Source organism: Elephas maximus, chromosome 3 (assembly GCF_024166365.1).
Source record: "Elephas maximus indicus isolate mEleMax1 chromosome 3, mEleMax1 primary haplotype, whole genome shotgun sequence".
Classification (NCBI taxonomy): Eukaryota; Metazoa; Chordata; class Mammalia; order Proboscidea; family Elephantidae; genus Elephas; species Elephas maximus.
Genome location: NC_064821.1, coordinates 76698406 through 76725751, shown reverse-complemented (window position 1 = coordinate 76725751; position 27346 = coordinate 76698406). Strand labels below are relative to the sequence as shown.

Here is a 27346-nt window from a genome sequence, read left to right as displayed (position 1 = left end):
TGGAAGAAGTATAGCCTGAATGTTCCTTAGAAGAGAGGATGGCGAGACTTCATCTCACGTACTTAGTTAGGACATGTTATCAGGAGGGACTAGTCCCTAGAGAAGGATATCATGCTAGGTAAAGTAGAGGGTCAGTGAAAAAGAGGGAAACTCTTTATCAAAATGGAATGAAGCAGTGGCTGCAACACTGGGCTCAAACACAACAACGAATGTGAGGATGGCACAGGACTATGCAGTTTTCTTTCTGTTGTACAGTGGGTTGCTATGAGTTGGATCCAACTCAACAGCACTTAACAGCAGCAATGAACAATCTGAAAAAGAAATTAACAATTCTATTTACAGTAGCATCAAAAAGAGTAAAATACTTAGGAATAAGTTAAACCAAGGAGGTTGTCATTGGTGGGCCTTGAGGTTATTTCCAATGTTGTGCTACAAATTTCAGAATATTAGCTTTGAACAGACATCCCAATTTTTTTTTGTATTTTTAAAAATTTTTATTGTGCTTTAAGTGAAAGTTTACAAATCAAGTCAGACTCTCACACAAAAATTTATAAATACTTTGCTATATACTCCTAATTGCTCTCCCCGAGACAGCGTATTCTTTCCCTCCACTTTCTTTTCGTGTCCATTCGGCCAGCTCCTGACACCCTCTACCCTCTCATCTCCCCTTCAGACACGAGAAGCCAACATAGTCTCATGTGTCTACTTGATCCAAGAAGCTCATTCTTCCCCAGTTATCATTTTCTATCTCATAGTCCAGTCCAATCCACGTCTGAAGAGTTGGCTTTGGGAATGGTTCCTGTCTTAGGCTAACAGAAGGTCTGGGGACCATGACCTCCAGGGTCCTTCTAGTCTCAGTCAAACAACCATTAAGTCTGGTCTTTTTACAAGAATTTGGGGTCTGCATCCCACTGCTCTCCTGCTCCCTCAGGGGTTCTCTGTTGTGTTCCCTGTCAGGGCAGTCATCGGTCATAGCAGGGCACTATCTAGTTCTGTTCTCAGGCTAATGCAGTCTCTGCTTTATGTAGCCCTTTCTGCCTCTTGGGCTTATGATTACCTTTTGTCTTTGGTGTTCTTCATTCTCCTTTGCTCCAGGTGGGTTGAGACTAATTGATGCATCTTAGATGGCCCCTTGCTAGCAAGTAAGACCCCAGACACCACTCTCCAAAGTGGGATGCACAATGTTCTCTTAATGGATTTTATTATGCCAGTTGACCTAGACGTCCCCTGAAACCATGGTCCCCAAACCCCCGCCCCTGCTACGCTGGCCTTGGAAGCATTCAGTTTATTCAGGAAGCTTCTTTGCTTTTGGTTTAGTCCAGTTGTGCTGACCTTGCCAGTATTGTGTGTTATCTTTCCCGTCACCTAAAGTAGTTCTTACCCACTAATTAGTGAATATCCCTCCCCCACCCCCTCCCTCCCCCCTCTCGTAACCACCAAAGAATATTTTCTTCTCTGTTTAAACTATTTCTTGAATTCTTATAATAGTGGTCCTATACAATATTTGTCCTTCTGCAAGTGACTAATTTCACTCAGCATAATGCCTTCCGGATTCCTCCATGTTATGAAATGTTAAACAGGTTCATCACTGTTCTTTATCAACGTGTAGTATTCCATTGTGTGAATACAGCATAATTTATTTATCCATTCATCCACTGATGGGCAGCGAACATGGGTGTGCATATTTCTGTTTGTGTAAAGGCTCTTATTTCTCTAGGATATATTCCAAGGAGTGGGATTGCTAGATTGTACCGTAGTTCTATTTCTAGCTTTTTAAAGAAGCACCAAATCAGTTTCCAAAGTGGTTGTGCCATTTTACATTCCCACCAGCAGTGTATAAGTGTTCCAATCTTTCCACAGCCTCTCCAACATTTATTATTTTGTGTTTTTTGGATTAATGTCAGCCTTGTTAAAGTGAGATGGAATCTCATTGTACTTTTGATTTGCATTTCTCTAATGTCTAATGATCGTGAACATCTCCTCATGTATCTGTCAGGTACCTGAATGTCTTCTTTAGTGAAGTGTCTGTTCATATCCTTTGCCTGTTTTTTAATTTGGTTATTTTGTCTTTTTGTTGTTGAGTTTTTGCAGTATCATGTAGATTTCAGAAATCAGGTGCTGGTCAGAAATGTCATAGCTAAAAACTTTTTCCCAGTCTGTAGGTAATCTTTTTTTTTACTCTTTTGGTGGGACTGCTGGATTGTATGGTAGTTCTATTTCTAATTTTTTAAGGAAGCACCAAATTGATTTCCAAAGTGGTTGTACCATTTTTCATTCCCACCAGCAGTGTGTAAGTGTTCCAGTTTCTCCACAACTTCTCCAACATTTATTGTGTTTTTTCAGACACCCCAATTTGAACTGACACTTCAAAACTTAATTACTGGTAAAAATAATATGAACGTGTGATAGATATAATGGTATATTATGTTAATTTGCATTTAAAAAGTTTATATGAGATTATGTGGTATACAGACACACATATACACAGTCATCCATGCTGCAGCTTTTCTGAGCTGCTCTGTATGCCCTTTTGTCCATTCACCAATAATGCACCACCCTCAATTTCTGTTACTCCACTAACAGTCTCAATTTAGCTTACAAAAGGCTATATGATCGAGACTTTTTAATCAGGGTCAGTTGTTCAGCAAGAAAGTATTGGAGCAGTATCAAACAACCAATATACATTATAGTTTTTCAGCTTAATTCACAGGTTCTACTAGAATCATTAAAACTGCGATCAATTTTATAACAATTATTTAACTTGATACCTGCTGAATTCCAAGGCACAAGTACAAGATACTGTCTGGATCATATTTTTCACCATTTGGTCTCCGCACCTCTTGGATAAACTGGCATAAGCCCAAGCTCAACTCAGCAAAAGTGCAGGACAAAATATCTTCCTTCAGTTTGATAGAGCGGACTGTGGAAAGGTAGAAAATATCTGAAGCATTAACTTAAAACAAACATAGTAACATTACTTCATTCCACACAATAAACATTCAATACAACCTTGCCCGAGCACTGTGTTGTTACCTGGCTGATACGTGGTTTAAAGACTGGTCTTAAGACTTTTAGTTAGGGAAATAAAGACAATGCAGCACATAAAGTGTACAAGGTACTATGAGAGAGATTTCGTTTGTGTTTTACAGGATTCTACGAAAACAAATGATGAACATCTAAATAGACTGGGAGGAGTCAGGTCAGATTCTGGAGGATGTGGTATTTAAGCTGGGTCTTGAAAGGTGAAGAAGAATTAAACAAGTGACCAGGTAAAGTATCAAAATCTGAGAATACAAAAAGATTTCCCAAAGTATACTCCACAAAAGACTAGTTTCACGTAAGATCTGGAGAAAACTGGGTTTCTAAGATCTGGTAAATTTTGAAAATGCCACATACTATATCCGCCTCTAAAGAATTCACAATGTGTTTTGGTACATTTTAAAGGTTCTGAGGATATCTGCAATAAAGAATGCTATTTAACTTGAACTCAGGTTTATTTGAATATAAACCCAAAATCATATCCATTGTCGTTGAGTCTATTCCAACTTATAGTAACCATATGGGACAGAGCAGAATCAGCCCAAAGGGTTTCCAAGGTTGTAAATCTTTCTCCTGAGGAACAGCTGCTGGGTTCAAACCACTAACCTTTCATTAGCAACCAAGCGTTTAACCACTGTGCCACCAGGGCTCCCTTATTTGAATACAGAACACTTCAAATAACATATAGCATCCTCACAAATCCTCAGAAATGCTGAAATGTAGTATTAAGGCCATTGTTATGGACTGAATTGTGTCCCCAAAAAATGTGTGTCAACTTGGGTAGGCCATGATTCCCAGTATTGTATGACTGTCCTCCATTTTGTGATCTGATACAATTTCCCTATGTGTTGTAAATCCCAACCTCTGTTCTGTTAATAAGACAGGATTAGAGGCAGTTACGTTAATGAGGCAGAACACAATCTATAAGATTAGGCTGTATCTTCAATCTCTTCTGAGATTTTTATAAAAGACAGAAGCATGCAGAGAGGAGGAGGGACCTGATATCACCAAGAAAGAAGAGCCAGGAGTGGAATGAGTCCTTTGGACCCGGGGTCCCTGCACTGAGAAACTCCTAGACCCACGGGAAGACTGATGACAAAGACCTTCCCCCAGAGCAGACAGAGAGCCATCCCCTGGCCCTGAATTTGGACTTCTAGCCTCCTAGACTTGTGAGAGAATAAATTTCTGTTTGTTAAAGCCATCCACTTGTGGTATTTCTGTTATAGCAGCACTAGATAGCTAAGACAGCCACAAATGTGAAAACGTTCAAGGACTTAGATATACAGGAGAACAGCAAGAAGGGCAGGCAGGGGCAAATCATGGTAAAGATTTTGAAGGCAATGAAGAACTGAATTAATTTTAAGTAGGGGAGGTAACCAATTTGATTTGTTGAGATCCTACTGTAGCAGGTAGGTCTACATTATAGGCTTAGAATTAAAACACCTTTTCTAGTCATTGCTCTTCTGGATTTAGACAAGACTTCATGTTCCCAGCATCTGGGTTCCTCTGAGATGGCTCTGCAAAGGGCAAGTAGTGGTTCATGAGGTCAAGGACCATGTTTGGCTTGTTCACTCCAATACCTAGCACCATGCCTGGTACATAACAGGTATTCAGTAAGTATTTTCTGGATGAATCAGTAACAGAAATGCCTAGGCATCCCGTGGCTATTGTGCTTTGACCCTGCAGTCTAATATACAATATTCTCTCCACACTCATTCCCGCTTCCCCGTTTTTTCTAAAACAAAGACAGCTGTGGCTGCAAGTGGAAGTTTAAGGGTCTGATAAACTACCACAGTAGGAGTTTATTTATATAACCCCGGAGCAGAAAAACTGCATCTGTTGGAACTCAACTAGTCAGCTACAGCCCGGGGCAAGGACTATCTACTCCAATAAGGATGGTTACCAAAACCAGCAGTGCAGCCTGAAGGGCAGCCGAGAATCATGCCATCACCTAGGAGTTAGAGAGAATGTATATTTGGAAAGGGGCTAAACATTTAGTTATGTGGGCATACTCATCTACCCCTGCCCCATCTCATTCTACAAAGAATTTAAGTAGCTCACATAAAACACAGAAAAGAGAAAAACATAAATTGAAAACAAAAATTTAGAGTAGGATGTTAAAACCAACGAGAAAGAGAACTAAGAAAGGCCCTAAAATTATACATTTTTTAATTTGAACTGTTTATATGGTTCCACATATCCTGGCAGCCAAAATGACACCTAGAAACAGGGTCAGTTATATTGCTAGGGAAAACTCCTACAGAAGAAGCAAGGCTTTTCCAGGTAGCTTTCAAAAAAAAAAAAAAAAAACAGCAACGACCGAAAAAAAAAAAGGTCACACACTGGGTTCTATATGGGTTACTATACAGACATACTGGAGCCCTGGTGGCACACTGGTTAAGATCTTGGCTGCTAACCAGAATCTCAGCAGTTCAAATGTACCAGCCACTCCGTGGAAACCCTATGGGGCAGTTCTAGTCTGTCCTACAGGGTTGCTATGAGTCGGAACCAACTCAACAGCACATTAACAGTGTAACATACAGACACAGACTGCAAGATGACATTTTAAGCTACTTGCAATAGTGTTAGAAAATGAAACAAAATTTCTTATATTTGCATAATAAGCTCATGATCAGAAGACACAACTTTATTTTTATAAAAAGCTCTTTATTGCTGGTTACCTGGGGTTGGGGGAAGGGGAAAGTGAAAAGATTTAACTGATGGTTAAAGATGCATCTTGATGCCAGAGATATTAAAATATGGGGGAAAAAAAGAATGCTGCATCACTTATCCATTGATGATGGAAATGTAAAATAGTAGAGCCTCTCTGGAAAACAGTTTGGAAAGAACAAAGGAAGGGTGGGTACTGAATTATTCACTTAAAAACGGTTATTATAATGGCAAATTTTGTGTTATACATATTTTACCACAATAAAAATTTAAAACAAAGAGGTGGGTGAGAAAGGCACAGTTACACATTAAAAGACCTCAGAGACACATCAACCAAGTGCAGGGTATGAGCCTTCCTTGGGCCCTGGTTCAAACAATTAAATTAAAAGTAATATTGTGAGACAATTATATACAACACTGACCATGAATATTAAGGGGCTGTTCATTTTGTTAAGTGTGATAATGGCAACATGGAATGTTAAAAATAGATGTCCTTACCTGAATGGGGAGATACATTAAAATATTTATGGGTAAAATGGTATCTAGCTGGAGGATGAAAAAACATTGGAGGTGGGATGTTAATTTCTCTTTTCAACTTTAAGACTTCAAGTTTTAAGTATTTAATTTACAAATTTAAATTGACAGTGATGTTACGAATGATTCAAACCACATGGGGAAAAACAAGTTTTACCTCTACAGCCTGGCTCCGAGGATTCTTGAGAGAATGCATGGTCTTGAGCGTTTCCTACTAGGTCAGAACATGGGCTAGATGAGGGATGTTCAGCTCCTGCCAAGGACAGAAAAATAGATGAGAAATTTAAACATAAACAGAAAAATTAAGTGAAAACCGAACTGAAGTTTTATGGGATTTTTGGCCTAGGATTTCTCTCTCTTGTATCGATCTATAACCCTGTTTATCCGTATTTCCCCTCACGTGGATCAAGACACAAATTCATGCTGTATACTTACCTCCACATTTCAGATCCCCTTCTTCCTTGGCATTTTTCCACTGAACCCAGTTCTTCCAGGCATTTACCCCATACATGTATTTCAGTGTCATTCCAGAGACTGAGCACCCTTGAAAGGCTCCTTGAATAAGACTTCTGGGCTCCACAGACACTACAGACTTCTTCCGTCCCTGTAAGATGATTTTAAAAAAGAACAAAGTTAGAAAACTTACACTCCTGATTTTAAGACTCATTGCAAAGTTACAGTAATCCAGTGTGGTACTGGCATAAGAACAGATGTATACAGATCAATGGAACAAAATGGAGAGTTCAAAAACAGCTTCACATATGTATGACGGCACTGGGTTGGGTTTATGGTCAACTGACTTTTAATAACGATGCCAATGAAATTTAATGGTGAAAGAATAGTCTTTTCCAAGAGTGGTGCTGAAAAAACTGGACATCCATATTCAAAAGAAATGAACCTTGACCTCTACCTCAACATAATATAAAAATTACCTCAAAATGGATCACAAACATGAAAGTTTATAGTTTTACATAAAACTTCCAAAGAAAACATAAAAGAATGTCTTAGTTAACATGGAATTTCTAGATGGAATACTAAAAAGCACGAGCTACAAAAGAAGAAATACTGATAAGTTGGGCTTTTTCAAAATTAAAATCTTCTGTTCTTCAGAAGACACCATCAAGACAATGAAAAAGAAAGACATAGAATAGCACAGAATATTTGCAAACTCATATTTGATTAAGCAGTTGTATTCGGAATAAAGAACACTTACAACTCTAAGATTATAACCAAACTCAAAACCATGGCCGTGGAGTCAATTATGACTCATAGCGACCATATAGAACAGAAGAGACCTGCCCCAAAGGGCTTCCAAGAAGCAGCTGGTGGATTTGAACTGCCGACCTTTTTGGTTAGCAGCCCTGCTCTTAACCACTGTGCCACCGCCCTCCCCCAAATGAAAAATGTACAAAAGGTTTGATCACTTTACCAAAGAAGATACTTGAATGGCAAATATGCTTATAAAAAAGATGCTCAACATCATTAATCATTACAGATATACAAATTAAAACCACAACGAAATACTACTACACACCACTTAAAAACAAAAACCACCACTAGAAAGGCTAAAACTAAAAACCAACAATACCAAATGTTACCAAAGTTATGGAGCAGATGGAACTTTCATTTATCACTGGTGGAAACGCAAAATAGTACATCTGCTTTGGAGAACAGTTTGACAGTTTCTTATAGGGTTAAAAATATAAATACTTTAAGACCTAGCAGTCCCACTCCTGTATATTTTTCCCAAGAGAAATGAAAACATGTTTATGCAAAGATTTACACACCAATGTTCATGGCAGCTTTATTCAAAATAGTCCAAAACTGGAAGCAATGCAAATTTCCATCAACTGTTGAAAAGTTAAATTATATTTTGTACACACAATGAAATGCTACTTGGGAAAAATAAGGAATTATTACTGACACATACAACAACACGCTAAATGAAATAAACCAAACGGAGAATACTACATACTATATGTCACCATTTATTTGAAATTTTAGAAAAGGCAAAGGAGGTCAGTGGCTGTCAGGAGCTGGAGGCTGACTGCAGACTGATTGCAAATGGCCACAAAGGAACTTCTTAGGAGAATGGAAGTGTTCTATATAATGACTGTAGTGGTAGTTACAGACTCTATACATCTGTCAAAGTCCATCATGTTATATACTCAAAACTTATGAACTTTTTGATGTAATTATACCTCAATAGAGCTGATTAAAAAAAAATAAGGCCACTATTCTTTTAACTTGAAAAACAATCCATGTCAACTTCACTATTATAATAAACCAAAAAAAAAAAAAACAACGAAACCCACTGCCATCGAGTCGATTCCAACTCTTAGCGACCCTATAGGACAGAGTAGAACTGGCCCATAGAGTTTCCAAGGAGCGCCTGGTGGATCTGAACTGCTGACCTCTTGGTTAGCAGCCGTAGCACTTAACCACTACGCCACCAGGGTTTCCTCACTATTATAATAGACTACATAAAATAGTTAACACCTCATTATTATTACATGTAAAAGAAGCTAAATTTAGAGACTTTAAAAAAAGAGCCTCTAAAAGAGATTTATTGAAAAGCTTTTTAAAGTTAGAAAATATTAAAAAACTCAATTACAGAAACAGAATAAGCCTCTGCTGAAAGAAATGTAAAATAAAACACATGGTTCTTGCCTTCAAGGAACAAAAACAAAAGTGCAAAACTATGAGGTTGCAAAATAATGTATGGAATTCTCTGACTCTGACTGTTAACAGAGTTCTGCAAACTGCAAAAAGTTAATAAAGCCTGACAGAATGAAGGAAAGGAAACTCTAGAAAAATTATGGTACTGCTTACTCTTCGTCTAGGCTGTGGGAACCCATCTCTGTGTCGTCGTCTTGTTCGGGAACGTGCCTGGATTCCCTGTCCCTTATTAAGGGGATCGAAGGATTCTATAATAATCAGTAGAAAGCATAATGTGAGGCAAATAACTCAAACTTAGAGAAGGGTGAAATATCAGGCAATTATTACTATATTATTTTGTTTCTGATAAGAATTTCAGCTATATACATAAGAGAAACAAAAGGATATAGCACTTAAAAATGATAACTTCATTAACAATCAAGAAAACCTCTTACATGGTTACTGTGGGAAAGTTAAAAAACTAAAAAACAAACAAAAAGCACAAAACAAACTACTCACTTGTATGTATAATATGTACAAATTTAAGACCTCCAAAAGCAGATACCACTTGTGCCAAAGATTATTATCTCTAATACGTTATAGTTACTATAATAATGTCCACTGGTATTTGTACCAATCTTCTAAAATAAAGGACTCTGGACAGACAGGCTATGCTGCACAAACCTGAGGGGAAATCTGCTTCCAGATCCTGTTCAGTCTCCCCTTTTGAGAACTGCTTCAATTCTGAGTCAGCCTCCTGCACAGCATTTGACTTTAAGGCATAATGATTCAGCTCTTCCTCCCAACTATGTGGAGTAGACACTGCCTCTGATTCAAGGTCACCACTGTATGTACTTCCTTGGTCTGAAATTTATACAAAACAAACAAGCACCCAAATAAGACAGACCTTAGACATGCTCAAAAAACTTTATAAATCCATGAATACCAAAAACTGAGGCATGGTTGCTGCACAATCACATAGGTACACTCAAGAAGTAACTCCGTTTATCAGCCTCACAAAACTGGATTCAAAGTTTTACCAAGCACTTTAAAGCATTATCTCAGTCCTTAAAACAAATATTTGAGGTAGCTTTTTTTTTTTTTTTTTTACTGTTTTCATTATAAATTAACGCACATTATAGACATTTGATGACCCTTACAAATAGCTAACGCTGCCAATATTAAATGCAGGAATTCTGAGGGTCTATTCTGTATTCTATTGCTAACAGAGACTAGTATTTCTAAGACCCAAATTACATTTACAATAACAAACCTTTTTCAAATATCTTGGTGTCTAGAAAGAGTTCCTGTTCAGAAGTCTGAGATCCTAAAGAAAAAAAGCACATAATAAAACAATCTATATGTATACTCAAAGCAACTTGTATCTCAAATGAATGTACTATATGCATGAATCATACTAAAACAAAACAAAACAAAAAACCATTGCCCTCGAGTTGATTCTGACTCATAGTGATCTTATAGGAGAAAGCAGAACTGCCCAATCTGGTTTCCGAGGCTGTAATCTTTACAGAAGCAGACTGCCACATCTTTCTCCTCTGGAGCAGCTGGTTGATTCGAAGTGCCAACCTTTGGGTTAGGAGCCAAGCACTTAACCACTCCGCCACCAGGGCTCCTGTGAATAATATTTAGAGTTCTAAATAAACAGACTTTATATGCAGAAAATGGAGCCCTAGTGGTGTACTGGTTAAAGCGCTTGGCTACTAACTGAAAGGTTGGTGCTCTAAACCTACGGGATGCTCCCGTAAATATTTACAGCCTTAGAAACACTATGGGGCAGGCCTACTCTGTCCTGTAGGGTCACTTTGAGTCAGAATGAACTCGATAGCAGTGGGTTTTTCGGTTTTTACATGCAGGAAGAACTGTTCCTTAGTAAGACTGGGCATCAGAAGTAGTAACAGTTCAAAAAATTATTACCGTTAACAGTGACTATGCTTCTAAGATGGTAATATGAAGGAAATTATTGCAAGACAGACTTTTACTTTTGATTTTATACTCTTTTGTGCTATTTGAAATACTTTTTTTACCATGATATGTACAAACATACATATACATTTATTCACAGATGGACAAATCTGCTTGAAATTACTTTCCCCCCCAAAATATAATCATCTTTACCACTGCACTGAAAGATCGTTAGACTCAGAACGTAAACATAAGTGCGCAATCAGCACATGGAACTAAAGAGAACACAGTTATATCAATTGTAAACTAAAACCTGAAATCAAAGAAAACTTACCCAGATGCCCTCAGTTGGAATTCATTTCTCCTGCCTATATGTTTCTAAACCATTTGCTTTTATTTATACTACAGTGATTATGACAATCTTGAAGCTTAGTTTTTAAAGTTTTTCCCTTAGACTCAATTACAGGCAAAGACCAAGTCATAACATTGGTACAGAGAAAGCACTTAATAAATGTTAACTATTGACGTGAATGGAGAAGCCAGCTGACGACAGTTTATTATCAGGAATTGTTTGAACTTCCGAATGAAATATATCACAAGTTAAAAGATCAAGAATTCGGACAATATTCTAAGACACTGAACTCCATATATAAATGGGACAGAATTGTGAGATTATAAATTAGAGAGTAAAATGGGATCAAAAATTGGGATAATAAAAGATAAGCTTTTACCCATCTCTCGGTATATACATGATTTTAAAACTTACTGGCAAACAACAGAAAAGCTGACAGTTTTTCAAATGCTACAGCTTTTAGAAAACCATCTAGCATTTACTGTGTAAAATGAACTCAGTGGCTGGCTTTCTAAAATCCGCCAATGGAAAAAAAAAAGAAAAATGCTCAAGAAAAGAGTAATTTCTTGTCTCATCGGCATTAATATGATGTTACATTCTACATATTTCAACTATCTTAAATAGCATTTTCTTTACCGCTTACTCTGATTATCATTAATCTTGATCTATATATATTAAAAAAATCACATTTTATAAGAAATGACTCCATTGTATCCAGGCTAGAAACTCTTTCAAAATTATTATGGAATCCTGGTTAGTATATGAGCTTTGGAGTGACAAAGATCTGGATTCAAGTACTGGTTCCATCCCTTACTGATTGTATAACCAGGACAAGTATCTTATCCTACTTTCCAGATGAGGAATTTGAAGTAAACGATGAACCCCTCAAGGGTTGTTGTGAGATTAAATGAGGTCCCCTGACACCCTGCAAACTGAGAAATGAAGCTACTCCCGAAGCCTACTTTTCAGACAAAGATTAGACAGGTCCATAAAACAAACAGTAACACACATGAGGCACATGCTTCTTAGTTCAATCAAATATATGAATCCTAATGGACAACTCCTGCCTAAAAGGAAGATGAGAAGGCAGAAAGGGACAGGAAAACTGGACAAATGGACAGGAACCCAGGGCACAAAGAGGTAGAGTGCTGTCACATTGTGGGGCTTGCAACCAATGTCACAAAACAATCTGTGTATAAATTTTTCAACAAGAAACTAATTTGCTCTGTAAATTTTACCTAAAGCACAACGGGAAAAAACATCTATCTATAAAGTAATTAAAAGAGGCTATGCACCTAATGCACTTAGGACAATGCCTGGAGTACAGTAAGTACCCAAAAAGGTTAACTACTGTTATTATCATTATTCCACACTAACAGAATGGGATTTGCCTGTAAGTTATTTTGAACTACACAGTTTTCCATCCTTAAGTTTTATTTACTTTTTACCAACATGCTGGTTATTATAAAACAGGAATTCTTATCTGGGGACCATGTCTTTAAAATAGAGATAAAAACAGAAAACGATCATGAAACTTGGACTTATAGGTTATTTTTCTAGACTCATTAACAACTATAAACTGTACTGATATCAATACTGAGTTTTCCTTTAAAAAAAGGATGAGTTTTCAAAGGTACCACCAGGTTGAACAAACCCACAGTCTTGGTATTCAAACACAATGAAGCCTTTAGAAATACCCTGACTGCCTTATATCTGCAATTACACAGGTCACCTGAAAAATCTCAGATGTGTCTTTTCTTCCGTTACTTTAAAGATGATACCAACCTCCCTGGGATAGAGTCTTTTCCTTCTCTTCATCTTCTGCAATCATTTCTGCCATCTCAAGGAGATCAGCTTCAAATGGATGTGTGGGAAGCTTTTCCTTAATGTCTTCAATACTTTCGGTGACTTTATCTTCGTTATCCACTGAAAATGGAATAAGCATGGGGACGGGCATCTGAAAGACCAAGGATAGGTTGAAGAATTTCCTAGGCAATAGGTACATCATGAAAACCATTATTTGTGAGATGATTTAAGAATTAATCAAATTCAAGATATTTCACTGCTGATGAAGAAGGCGTTCTTGCTAATTTGTTTTTATAAGACCAGCTCCATTTAAATAAAAATTCAGCGTTTTGGACACTCAACAAAATATGTCTCTCCACATCCTCTAAAAAAATACAATCCTCTAATGTACTTTTGTTTCATTTGTTGGTTTTTGCTTATATTTCTTGTTTAACATTTCCGCACAATTGCTTCCCTTAAGAATTCAGTACCAGGGAAAATGTATTTCCTCTGAAAAACGGATACATTGTTCTTTACTAAAAACTGAGAATCATGTGAATCATAGTATACCTCTTTCTAACTCTTGCTAGAATCCAAGATTCTAACACACACACGCTTTCTGATCTTTTTCTATTTAATGGTCCTATTTATTATGTGCAGCTTCTTAAAAAGGTACGAAGTGAAGCAGTCCTTTATATACTCCACATTAAGCAAAATGGTCACAGGTAACCACAGTCAGGTATATTGTACCATCAAGTGAAAATTTTCTCTAAGGAGCTGCAAAATATTGGGGAAAACGCTAAATTAGCCTTAGTCTCTAAATGATTACTCACTGGAACTGGAATTCCAAAGGGGACTGGTGCATACTGAGTATAAAGATGAAGAGGTATGGGTACAAACACTGGCACAGGGACTGGTACCACAATGATTTGGGGTTGACTTGGAGTGTCTTCTATTGAAAAAAAAATAAAAATCACATGCAAAAAAAACGAAGAGGTTAGAAACTACATTTTATTATTATTATTATTGTACTTTAGAGGAAGGTTTACAGAACAAACTAGCTTCTCATTGAACAGTACACTTATTATAGAAACTGCATTTTAATTAAAAAAAAAAAAAGTTCATAGAGATTTACGGTCCAAAACACATGTAATCTGTGGCAATAGAAATTCTTAGAAAAGAGGGTATCAACTGCAGTACCAAACGAAGGCCTGATAATAGCACCATCTCAAGGTAGGTAACACATAATAAATGTCAATGATGTGACGATAATATGAATGGAGGATATAACTTGGACAGGCTTGGATACACGCATGGAAAGAACTGGAACAGTGATCTAATAAGTATGGAAAACAGTACGCTGACAGGAATAAGTAAGCTATATTAATAAGTAGTATACCCGTTGCCATTGAGTCAACTTCCACTTATAGTTACTCTACAGAACAGAGTAGAACTGCCCCCACAGGGTTTCAAAGGCTATCTTTACAGAAGCAGGCTGCCACATCTTTTCCCCATGGTTTGAACTGCTGACCTTTCATTTAGCAGCTTCAGCCGCTATGCCACCAAGTATACTTGGTACCATAATGCACAGAGGGGCCATACTGCAAATTTTTAAATTATCTCTAGTGGACAGTGGGCAGCTACTTAGTAACAAGCTAAGTTATATATATAAAAAAAAAGACCCATTGCTGTCGAGTTGATTCTGACTCCTAATGACTCTATAGCACAGGGTAGAACTGCCCTATAGAGTTTCCAAGGAGTGGCTGGTGGATTCCAACTGCTAACCTTTTGGTTAGCAGCCAAACGCTTAACTGCCGTACCATCAGGGTTCCAAGCTAAGCCACTGAAAATATAATTCCCCAGAAAACCATGGAAAGAAACAGCTAAGAAGAATCCTCCTGGCACCAGAACAAACCTCAAAGAATGGCCTCAAAAAATGATCCTGCCTGAATTTAACTGGATCAGACTGCTGAGCATTTAGTGTCTCAAGGCATTATCCAAAAAACAACAGCACAATCAGCCAATTGTCAGCGGAGCCTACAGGCTAGGTGTAATACCAAATAAGGCAGAGAGTCTGCTTAACAGAGAGAGCAGGGAAAGAAATGCTCAGAGAGAGCTCTGTTAAACCCACTGTCCTCCCAGGGTAACTGTGTATGAGCCCAAGGCTGTCCCCTCCTAGTAGTGATACCAAAAGCTTCACACTACAGAGGGCAGGGAGAGGGTAGATCTCACTGAAGTAGCCCAGCCAAGTCACAAAACAAACGACCACAACAACAAGCCCCAGAGAGGAGAAGGGAGACACAGTATCCGGAGATGCTACGATGTGTTACCTAAAATGTCTACTTTTCAACAAAAAAATCATGACACATACATAGAAACAGGAAAGTGTGACCCCCACACAGGGAAAAAAAGCAAGCAACAGAGGCTGCCTGTGAGAGGGGCCCGATGTCAGATTTAACAAAGACTTTAAAAGAGCCATTGTAAGTATGTTCAAAGAACTAAAGGAAACCACACTTTGAAAGGTAAGATGACAGTATCTCTTCAAACAGAGGATATCAAAAAAGAGAAATTATAAAAATTCTGATTACCTCAAAATTTCCAAGTATATGGCTTTTAAACAATTTCTGTGATCTCCAAAAACTTTAATAATATAAAATGATACATACTTCACCCTGTTCCCCCCCAAAAAACCATCGCTGTCGAGTCGATTCCGACTCACAGCGACCCTGTAGGACAGAGTAGAACTGCCCCATAGAGTTTCCAAGGAGCGCCTGGCAGATCTGAACTGCTGACCTCTTGGTTAGCAGCCGTAGCACTTAACCACTATGCCACCAGGGTTTCCAAAAAAAGAGAATAAAAGGTTTGTATTAACTGAAGGGAGCCCTGGCGGCACAGCAGTTAAGCACTCCGCTGCGAACCAAAAGGTTGGCAGTTGAAACCCAGCAGCTGCTCTGTGGGAGAAAAATGTGGCAGACTGCTTCCATAAAGATTACAGTCTTGGAAATCCTATGGGGCAGTTCTACTCTGTCCCATAGGGTCACTATGAGTCGGAATCAACTTGACAGCAATGGTTTTCTGGGGGGGAACAGGGTTATTAACTGAAGAAGGAAGACAAGATTCAGATCCAATCCAATTTACTGTGATTATTCATGTCTCTCATGGAAAAGTGACAAAATATTTGTCCAAAAAATTTGCCAACTACATTTCAGACTTATTTAACATAGTAAATATAGTAATTTTAATGTAGAAAAATCACTGGACATAAAATTCAGAAGGTATTTTTTGAAATTCACACTACTGAAGTAACTCAAACATAAGAAAGCTAATTAAAAGTGGAGAAAATGGCCTTTGGAACTAAAAAAAACAATTAGATTTAATCACAATATCACCAATCACTAGCCTCTAGACGTATGATCCTGAGATAAGCCTATGTGTTCTTCAAAGAAAAAAAAAAGGTATAAATCATATCTAGTTCCTGAACTTCAGTGTTATGAGGACCAACTAGCCAATAAACCTGAAAGCTTATTATAAACAGTGAAATAAAATGAAAAAGATGATTATGTTTTCAATAAGGTTAAACATAATAACCATTTACTGAGTGCCTACTATGTCTCAGGCACTTACACAGAGAATGTCATATAATTCTCTTAACTACTGTTGTGATAGATATTTTCATGTAAATTTATAAGATGATAAAACAGACCCATAAAGAAGAATAAGCAACTTGTCAAGAATCACACGACAACAGGAAGAACTGGGATTTAAAACCAGGTCTAAATAAAATCCATGCTTATCCCACAATACTAAGCTGTCATTATAATAATGAGGAAATTCAATGAAGTGTTCTCATTATGGCATTACCATTTAACTTCCTTGTCTCTGACATTAACTTGTTAACCCTTAGATGGGGAAAATACTTAACTCACAGGGATGCTGTGAGAACTAAATTGGACGATATATGTAAGTAACCAAACACATCACATAGGAAATAATAGATGCTCAATTAATGTAAGCAGATCTCACATTCCTTTCCCACAAACTAGCTAAAACACCCAAAGCTCAAGGAATATACCTGTCTGGCATTCTTTGTTTTGGGTATGTGGCTTGCAAGAGGTGGCTTTAGTCTGTGTAATAGGTTTGCACAATAAAGCTTTGTTCTTCAAAAGCCTTGGAGGTTGGGAAGGTGGCAGTTTCAGGGCATCTGTTTGAGTACTTGCCTAGTAAAAAAAAATAAATCAGAAAACAAAGAGGTTTTCAAAATCTCATCATTACAAGAAATATAATTTTAAAAGAAATACCATATTGGAATTACAAAGAAGACATAGCATGTAAACAGTCAATTAAATTTCTAAGAAATACAGTATTTCTGAAATAATAAGCAATAAAGTAGCATTCTGGTAACTATATATTGACTCTGAATGTACCTAATTACCAGTTCTGTTTATGAAGAAATACACTATTTCTATTGTAAGACGCTGCTGATTAATAACAATAGTGGTGAGTTTAAGTTGAGAACTGTTACTTCTCCATTAAATCTTAGAGGACTTAACAAGTATAACCTAGAATCACTTATAACCATTTAAGCAACCTGAATAAAGATGATATGAAAGTTATCTCGAAGACCAGGAAACACGTTAGAAATGCCATTGTTCCATTCAGAAGTTTTTCTCATAATTTATCGATTTCTTCTTTTAAGGGATAAAGCAGAAAATACTACTGAGTAAAAAAAGGAATAGTTATTTATTTACAAGCTAATTTCTAAAAGAAAAAATAGCTACATTTAATAAATGTTTTATTTACAATCTGACTACATTATAAAACCTCCAAAAAATCTTTTATGCCTGAAATCTGTACAATTTAATTCTATACAATCAAAAATTATTTTAAAAAGATTTTTCAGTACTTATATAAAGATAGCAAGCATTCAAAAAAGTCAAAGTACATAACTAATAACCAGAAAACCCTATTCTTGAGCAAAGATGAAATAAGCTATTTATTTTCAATAATAAAAAATACCGAAAACACCAAACCAGCTGCTGCTGAGTTTGATTCTGACTCATGGCAACCCCACGTGTGCAGAGTAGAACTGCACTCTGGAAGATTTTCAAGGCTGTGACCTTTTAGAAGCAGAATGCCAGACCTTTCTTCTGAGGCCTCTCTGGGTGGGTTTGAACCACCTGCCTTTTGGTTAGTAGTCGAGTACTTAACCGTTGGTGCCACCCAAGGACTCCAAATAAAGATTAGTGCTACCCAAGGACTCCAAATAAAGAATAAACCCATTGTAGTTGAGCCAATTCCAATTCATGCCAACCCTAAGTGTTACAGGGTAGAATTGTTCCACCGGGTTTTCTTGGCTCTAATTTTATTGGAGCAGATTGCCAGGCCTTTCTTCTGCAGTGCTACTGGGTGGGTCTGATCCACCAACCTTTAGGTTAGTAGTTGAGCGCAAATCGCTTGTGTCACCCAGGCACCTTCAGTAAAAAATAGAGGGGGCAAATTAGCCCAAATACATTCTAACTGCATAAAAGTTGAAAATACAGTGGCAATATCAGTAAAAAATAATAAAACTTACATCCCCAATGATTTTTGCTGTTACTGTCGGAACTGCACCTGAGATAAATTGAAACACAGATTTAGGATATTACATAATTATTTAAATATTAGCATTAAAATAAGCACACAGCGTCATCATAAGAACATGTGTTATCCTAACTGAACTCCGTGGAAGAGACTAGCAGTTCTAAAGTATAATACGACAAAAAGCTCTGGAACTCACAGAACACTGTTTCAGGTTCTAGCAGCCACAATGGGCCACCATTCCTGATAGAAATGTGTCACACATATGAAAATGATCACTGATGAAAAAAAGGACAGAACCACTACATTCACCTCAAAAAGGCTACACAAATGCTGTCAAATCCAGCTATACCTTGTAAGACGCTGTTAGAATTCACTGTGGGCTGGGCAGCAGGAGCACTTGCCAATGAGACTACATTAGCTATAACTGGAGTTGAATCTTTTCTTAGAGATGGGGGCCCTGCTGAAGCAGCTTGCACCATGGAAATATTTGCTGATTAAAATAAACAAAAATAAGAAAACCTCATGTAATTAGTATACACATACATAGAAACCAACATTTCAACGAGGTTAAAAAAAATTTTTTTTTTTTTTTTTGGTTAATTTCTATTGAAACAAACAGTCATTTCAGGATTAACTGGGCTTTTTGATTTTTATTTTTTAATTAGTGACGCTTAAGTCTTCCATTTATTTTATCTTTGTATAAAAATATAATGAGTAGTCTTAATTTAAAAAAAACAACACAGGCACAATGCTAATGAAGATCCCAAGGTAGATTTAATGGGCATTTAAAGCTACTGTGTTTCTTAAATCTTGCCTTCAAGACTTGGAACTTCTAAGTTTCTGAAGTAGGCTCTCACAGTTCTTGCTTCTATTTGTAAAGAGGCTGTCCTTAAATCATTCTAGCTTTTAGAATGGTACCATAAACTTCATTTAGCCATAAAGTTTCTGAGATTAAATGGTCTAATTATGCATACGGTATATGTGAAAGGCCCTGTGATTTACCCTCTATATCCTCTAAGAAGTCTCAAATTCTTTTTTAAGAAAGCCAAGGTGTTTATATCGAATTATAAAATATTAACTGGTACCTATAAAGTACCTGGAAACCCTGGTGGCGTAGTGGTTAGGTGCTACGGCTGCTAGCCAAAAGGTCAGCAGCTCGAATTGAAACTCCATGTAGCAGTTCTATTCTGTCCTATAGGGTCGTTAGGAGTCAGAATCGACTCAACGGCAATGGGTTTATAAAGTACTTACAGAGTTTATTTGATTCAGTACGCTCAGAGAAAGTTAAAAGAACTCATTTCTATCTACCTTTAACCTAAAGCATTAAAAAAACAAAAAAAGTCTAAAAAATTTTTTTTCATTGTCCTTCAGGTGAACGTTTACAGAGCAAATTAATTTCTTGTTGAAAAATTTATGCATTGTCTTGTGGCACTGGTTGCAATCCCTGAATTGTGTCAGCACCCTCTGCCTTTCCACCTCGGGTTCCCTGTTCCCATTCATCCAGTTTTCCTGTCCCTTTTTGCTTTCTCGTCTTTGCTTTTAGGCAGGTGTTGCCTATTTGGTCTCATATACTTGATTGAACTAAGAAGTGCACTCCTCATGTGTGTTATTGTTTGTTTTATAGACCTGTCTAGCTGAAAGGTGTACTTCGGGAATAGCTCAGTTAGCCGGGTGTCCAAGGGCCACAGACTCAGGGGTTTCGCCAGTCTCTGTCAGACCAGTTAAGTCTGGGCTTTTTTTTTCCGCATGCGTATTTGAATTTTGTTCTACATTTTTCTCCTGCTCTGTCTAGGACCCTCTACTGTGATCCCCGTCACAATGGTTGGTGGTAGTAGCCGGGAACTCTTAAATCTTTGTCTGAACTCAGGCTGGTAGAGGCTGTGGTTCATGTAGTCTAGTCTTTTGGACTAATATTTTCATTGTGTCTTTGGTTTTCTTCATTCTCCTTTGTTCCTGACAGGATGAGACCAATAGATGTATCTTAGACAGCAGTTTGCAAGCTTTTAAGACCCCAGACACTACTCACCAGAGTAGGATGTAGAACATTTTCGTTATGAACTATGTTATGCCAACTGACCTAGATTCCTCTGAAACTATGGTCCTCAGCCCTCAGGCCCAGTAACTCCGTCCATCAAGGTGTCTGGATGTGTCTAGGAAGCTTCTATGACTTTGCCTTGGTCAAGCTGTGCTGTCTTATACTATATTGTGTATTGTCTTTTCCTTCACCAAAGTTAACACTTGTCTACTATGTAGTTAGTGATTTCCCCGTCCCATCACTTCCCTCTCCTCCCCTGTAACCATCAAAGGTTGTTTCTTTCTGTGTGTAAACTTTTCATGAGTTTTTATAACAGTGGTCTCATATGCTATCTGTCCTTTTGTGACTGACTTATTTCACTCAGCACAATGCCCTCCAGATTCATCCATGTTGTGAGATGTGTCGCAGATTCACCATTGTTCTTCATCATTGCGTAGTATTCCACTGTGTAGGGGATCTAAAATTCAATGTCATTTGAACACAATGACATTTATGTTTCATGGAATTATTGACAACTGCTCACAGTTCCTAATTTGTAGAACAGTACTTAGTTCCTGGCATTGATCAAAGGCCCCATTCACTTCTTAAGTTTAATTTTACCTGCATTGTTTTGTGAAGCTGGGTCACACATACTTTGCTGATTACAGAACATCAAGATACAAAGCAAGTTACAAAAATGTTTCATTTCTCCTCGCCATTTCAAGGACTCACTGAGTTTACCCTGTCGCTTACAACCATCACATTTGGCCATCTGAGAAAGAAAAGAAACAGAAAATAGTAAAGGAGTGAGAAACGAATTATCTGTGGTCTGACAGAATAACAATGGAACAGGACAAGTGAGGAAATTAACATTTGTATCACAAAAAGGAAGTCTGATTGTCCTACAATGTTAAGTATTTATATATCTCTCAATGATTTCATTCTAAAATCTTTTTTTTTTAACCATACATTTAGAGACTCTAATAAATAGCAATTAAAAAACAAAGTAAGGTAAAGACCTATTTTTCAAAGACTTTAGAAGGTAGAGTAATTTTTAGTTAAATAATAAATGAATAAAATTCCAAGTTTAAATACATTCATTCTTAAGACTGATGTATTTTCTATAAGAAAATGAAAAACAAAAGGAATACTTTTCAATAACATTAAAGTCTTCTTAAATCATGTTCATTGCTAGAAGAGAATTTAATACATTTAATACCTAGAAGTTTTAAATTACTGAATTGCCTTGCATAGTATATGAAAGAAAAAAAGAAAATAATTTATGCTTTAACTTGAAAAACCCAGGGAACGTGAATAATTTTTACCTGATAGAACAAAACTGTGTATTTCGACATGCATTCTTCACAACAGAACTCTTCCACTTTCCCCCCTAAATTATTCTGTACCAATTTGGGAGATGTCTGTAAACAATAACTGCACATTTTACAGTGATTTCCCCAACGTTTTGCCAAGTCATGTTTATAGAGCAATTTGCAGCCTAAAAATCAGGGAAGATAAGATTAACATTAGAAAGAAATATCTGCATCTTTCATTTAAATAGCCTAGGACAGTTTCCACACTTGGGACCTGACCAATTAGTAGGTCAAGAGATCAATTTAGAAGATCAATAATTAAATGAGAAGACAGGATAGTACAGAAAATATTATAGTGCATCACCTGTACTAAGAGTAAATTTTGTTTCATGAAACCTTTATTCGAGCATGTGATTATATACTGGGTCACAATTTTAAATGTAGTTCTTCTTTTGTGTTGTAGCCAAAAGGTTTGAGAGCCACTGCTCTAAGAGATTAATCATGTCGAGTTTTAAAATAGAACACTTTAAACACATAAAATAGTCATCTATATAAAGGAAGCAATCTACCTCATATTGATCTGTATATTCAGACCACTTAAATTCAGAAACTTAGTGGCTGTTTAAAATAATAAAAGCATAATCTTAGGATGCTACCATAATTTAAGGAATTCCCTTTAGAAATAAGTGTGATAACAAAAGATCCTTGAGGTCCCTATCAACCTAATAATGTTTAATATTTTTTACAACACCATCATCTTCTGCATTATTTTGAGGATTTTTCCTTTATTTTAACTTCTGTATATAAAATATAGGCAGCCAAAAAAAAATTCTTTTTTTTTTTTTGGTGGTGTAGTGGTTAAGTGTTTGGCTGCTAACCTAAAGATTGGCAGTTCAAATCCACCAGCCACTCCGCAGGAGAAAACATGTGGCAGCCTGCATCCATAAAGATTTACACTGTGGAGCAGTTCTACTCTGTCCTATAGGGTTGCTATGAGTCAGAACGGCAATGGCTTAGTTGGCTGGTATGTATAGTATGAAGGATTAGATCAGAAAAGACTGAACTAAGTGTAAGCAAAACCAAAAAGGCTCTGGCATTATGCATGAAGGATAGAACGGACAAACTTCTACAGTAAAGGGTTAAACCATCAACTACTATTGTAACAACCAACACGCTCAGTAGGTAAGATAATCTTCTGTCTTTACCTTCACTGCAGAATGACTTGTCAGCACCTGAGAATCGCACGGTCTCCTTTACAATTTTCTCAATTTTACAATATTCACACATTGCCATTACGTTATTTATTTTCTTATATTCATCAGAACAATTCTTGCCACAGAACTGAAACATTTTACCCTGCAAAGAAATAATCATTAAGTACTAATTAAACATTTGGTTTACCTAATGGAAATCCTTATCCCTCTTACTTTCAAAACAGTCAAATTTTCAGAGATGAAAAACTAAAAATATTTTTACCGAGTAGTTTACACTCAAACTTTCATCATGATCCTGTACTTTACCTTATAGTCAAGAAGTTCTGGTTTGGTGGCAAAAAGACGGTTACAGTGCTGACACTTGAGTTTCACCACACTTCGTGCAAAGCCAACATGCTGGGATTGAGCAGCAAGACGCTGGAGACCGGCCGCAGCAGAGCTACTGATTGAGGTGGGAGAAACGGCAGAGGTGGTACCTCCTCCTGCCGACACTGTTGAACCTGTGGGGATGCTTACAATTACTTGGCCCTGAGACAAGGGCACTACTGAAGAATTCATTCCTGCTGGTTTGTTGAACAAGTTCTGGAAAAATAAAAACAAAATTAAAAAGATCAATCTGTTTGTTCAAACAACAAGTTAAGTACTGGGTGGCTATAAATGCCAAGCACAACTCCAGGCATTTAAGATACATCTATGAACAGGCAAAATCCCTTACTTTGAGTAGCTTACAATGGAATGCGATTGGGGGGGGGGGTTCACTGGAGGTCCAAAAAACAATTCAACTAATAATCTCCTTCACAAACATCATCATCCCAACAGATCATCTGGGTAATAATGTTATTGTGTGCAGTTGAGCTGATTTCAACTCATGATTCTATATGACAGAGTTAACTGCCTCACAGGGTTTCCTAGGCTGTAATCTTCATGGAAACAGACTGCCACATCTTTCTCCCAAGGAGTGGCTGGTGGGTTCCAACCGCTGACCTTGCTGTTAACAGCTGAGTGCCCAACGACCGGGTCATCAGAGCTCCTTGGATAACAATAGTGCCATTTAATTTTATAGAAGGCAGTTATACGACATGCCTCCAAGTACAGGAAGAGCCATTGAATCCAAATTTAATAGGATTGAGATAAAAGCTTAGACAATCCAGATATTAGCAAACACTTAATAAGTTTACATTACTATAGCAGGCTACTCACTGACTGAAGAAGAGGAAAATTCCTGAGGCCATACCTGGAAAGCTACCACACAGCTGTAGCTGCAGAAGTTGCGTATACTTCCATCTGACATGGCTAGGTGATATTGAGGGACTGCGGAGGTTTTACAACTGTTACACTGAACTTGTACACCTTAGCAAACCAAAATAAAAACTAATGAGTAATATATACAGATGTATACAAATGTATGAGAATATATAATATACAAAAATTCAAGGGCCAGGTTAAGTTCCAGGAACTGAAACTAAACTCAATCATATCACATACAGACAAAAACTAACATTAAGAAAAAAAGTTTTTTTTTTTTAAGTTGTCACAGTCTACCAAGAAACTACAAATAAATGAATCTTGAAATAAATCTGGTGTAGATAAAGAAAACACATGGAAGAAGCCACATGAAATTCCTCTGGTAAGGCAGGAATGCACAAATAAGCAAGCAAGGAAATAAACATAAAATAAGTAATCAAGGTAATAGGTGGTATTTTACAACAAAGATTTCAATACTTCAATTTTCCTTAAAAATCAACTGAATTTGGAAAAAAAATGTGTACTAAAAAATTAAAGCAATAGCCGTAATTTTTCAACGATTATACTTATATAGTTTATGGAACCAATATTACCTGTGGAAGTAACAATTTTAACTCTGTAAGCAGATAAACAATTAACAGAACAGAAAAGCTCTGTCTTCCCCAAGCTATTGGTATTTTCAATCATTTCTGCTGAGGATCTCAATGATTTGCAAAGTGCACATGGTGTAATTTTGGCAGATTTCTATTAAGAGAATAAAACAACATTCATTTATACCAAATTCTGAGTAAAAGCATAATTCTTTAAAATGTTTATAACAACGTTGCTGTGTAATATTTTAAATCAGTGGCTTTCAAACTTTTATGATTATAATCCTCAGTAAGAAACAAACTTTACAAATGACCTAATTCATACATACTTTTTGTGTTTAAGTATTTGTGTTTTTGTATTATATGTGTTTATATATACAACTGAAAAAAATTTTTTCATAAAACAATACCTATCATGATACACATGACCCACTCTGATATCTTCCATTCTACTCTATTTCACTTAAAAAAAAAAAAAAATGCAGGTCACAATCTAGTTGATTGTGACCATAGTTTTAAACACATTATTTTAAACAATAACACAACAGGAAATTCATGCTTTTATACTCTCCTAAAAACTGGGAGAACAACAGAAAAAGGTGCTATAAAAAAGAGATAGCAATAAAATGTAAATTAAATTAAAATGTAAATTAAAGGAGATGAATAAACTTATTAGAAAATTCACTGTCAAATATTCTACTAATAAACTACACTGTAAGCAGTGATAGCAAACCTTGTATATTACAAGTGTCCAAAAATAAATGACCGGAGTCTGTTATCTTAAGTTCCCACTCAAGGACTCAGCAGCAAATACTAAATACTATTATCATGTCACACATTCACAGTAACTTATGAAGTATGTCCATCACCTATTATGAGATTTTAGATTGTTCCCTCTTCAAGGATAAAGTTGTGAGACTTGCTATTAAAACATACATACACGTTAAAGTGAGCATATTCCTGCCTTCTGGAATGTCTACTATATTTCCAGTTCCAATTCTTCTTTCTCCCCATCCAGGACTGAAAACATCAACTTAATTTTTAAGACAGGTCAAGAGTCACCTTTGTGAACATTTTTCTGATAGTCCCATCTTGCCCTATCAAGTAGAGGGGACCACGTTTCCTTAGTGCCAAGCTGTACCCCATACATACTTCTGTCATAGTATCTCTAACTGCTCATTAATGTGTCTATCTCCCCCAGCAGACATATAGCCCCTCGTAACAGGAATTACATCTAATATTTGTTGAATTAATTATAAAGAAGAAAGGAAAGTAGCAGAAAGCAACCGTATGACATAACCTGTTAACCTGCTGCCACAGAGTCAATTCCAACTCTTAACGACCCTGTAAGAGAACTGCCCCATAGGATTTCCAAGTGGCAGCTGGTGGATTTAAACTGCCAACCTTTTGGTTAGCAGCTGTAGCTTTTAACCACTGTGCCACCAGGCCCCCATGACATAGGTGATATAATATTCATTTACAGATGAGAAAAATGGGACTGAAGGAGTTTAATTGCTTTCTTCAAGGTAAAACTCTTCTGAATGGGAAGTTTGGGAATCAAAACTAGCCTGCCTTACTTCGAAATCCAAGTTCTTTCTCTTTCACAGTATAGTTTAATATGTGAGAAATTAATGGGTATGGGCTCAATTAAAAACTCGTAATAAATTTAAGACTAAGATGTTTCATCCTAACTCTCCTCCTTTAGTGGAATATGAACTATCTTTCAATGGACTGAATCCAAGTAACTTTTAATATCTGATACAACATCAGGAAAAGAGTAGTCTTTTGGGCAAGGATAATACACATGAAGATAACAGGTTTCCCCCAACCCGGTGAGGAGCAAAAACAAAAAAGTTTCTAATGGAAGGAATAAATAGAAAAGCTAAGCCCTTTTAATGTACCTGCATATTAATAAGACATAAATTGTAACACTGTATTTAAAAATCCACTGTCAAGTTGATTCTGACTCATAGCGACTGTAGAGGACAGAGTAGAACTGCCCCATAGAGTTTCCAAGGAGCACCTGCTGGATTCAAACTGCTGACCTTTTGGTTAGCAGCCGTAGCACTTAACCACTACGCCACCAGGGTTTCCTTAACACTGTATAGTGTTTAAAATTCCAAAACCATTGCAAAGTTTTAAAACAATTTAAAAGAAATATCCAAATCAAGAACATTGAATTCATCAATTTTGGTGGGCTGTATTCACTATTTTAAGAAAAAGAATTTCAATTTGTCAAGAATTTAAAAGGTAAAAACTACTTTCTATTTCTTTATACTTATCAACTTTAAAATCTAATATTTGATCAAAATTTACTAACAAAATATAAATCTAATAAACACAAAACTGCATAAAAGACACGTCATACAGAGTTCCTCCTGTTCATCTTCTACAAACCTCATCAATTCACAAAACAATATATAACCCAA

General features: G+C 36.7%; 2 protein-coding genes across 7 annotated transcripts in view; one reads left to right on the top strand and one right to left on the bottom strand.

The window, feature by feature from the left end:
* KIAA0319L (KIAA0319 like) overlaps positions 1-3459 on the top strand; it is a 150796-nt gene extending 147337 nt beyond the window's left edge. Inside the window, exon 21 of the mRNA XM_049878722.1 lies at positions 3150-3459. Coding sequence (XP_049734679.1) covers positions 3150-3169 — 20 coding nt within the window. The 3' untranslated portion in view covers positions 3170-3459. The remainder of the gene's footprint in view (positions 1-3149) is intronic.
* ZMYM4 (zinc finger MYM-type containing 4) overlaps positions 1-27346 on the bottom strand; it is a 168709-nt gene that overhangs the window by 9711 nt on the left and 131652 nt on the right. For all 6 annotated transcript variants that reach the window (XM_049878703.1, XM_049878705.1, XM_049878704.1 and 3 more), the window contains 17 exons: positions 24921-25071; positions 24317-24432; positions 23389-23664; positions 23074-23224; positions 21881-22053; positions 21177-21327; positions 18891-19031; positions 18534-18571; positions 17034-17178; positions 13795-13913; positions 12962-13133; positions 10175-10228; positions 9586-9765; positions 9076-9170; positions 6679-6847; positions 6401-6496; positions 2769-2920 (listed from right to left, as the gene is read on the bottom strand). In XM_049878703.1, the coding sequence (XP_049734660.1) occupies positions 2769-2920; positions 6401-6496; positions 6679-6847; positions 9076-9170; positions 9586-9765; positions 10175-10228; positions 12962-13133; positions 13795-13913; positions 17034-17178; positions 18534-18571; positions 18891-19031; positions 21177-21327; positions 21881-22053; positions 23074-23224; positions 23389-23664; positions 24317-24432; positions 24921-25071 (2379 nt within the window). The remainder of the gene's footprint in view (positions 1-2768; positions 2921-6400; positions 6497-6678; positions 6848-9075; positions 9171-9585; positions 9766-10174; positions 10229-12961; positions 13134-13794; positions 13914-17033; positions 17179-18533; positions 18572-18890; positions 19032-21176; positions 21328-21880; positions 22054-23073; positions 23225-23388; positions 23665-24316; positions 24433-24920; positions 25072-27346) is intronic.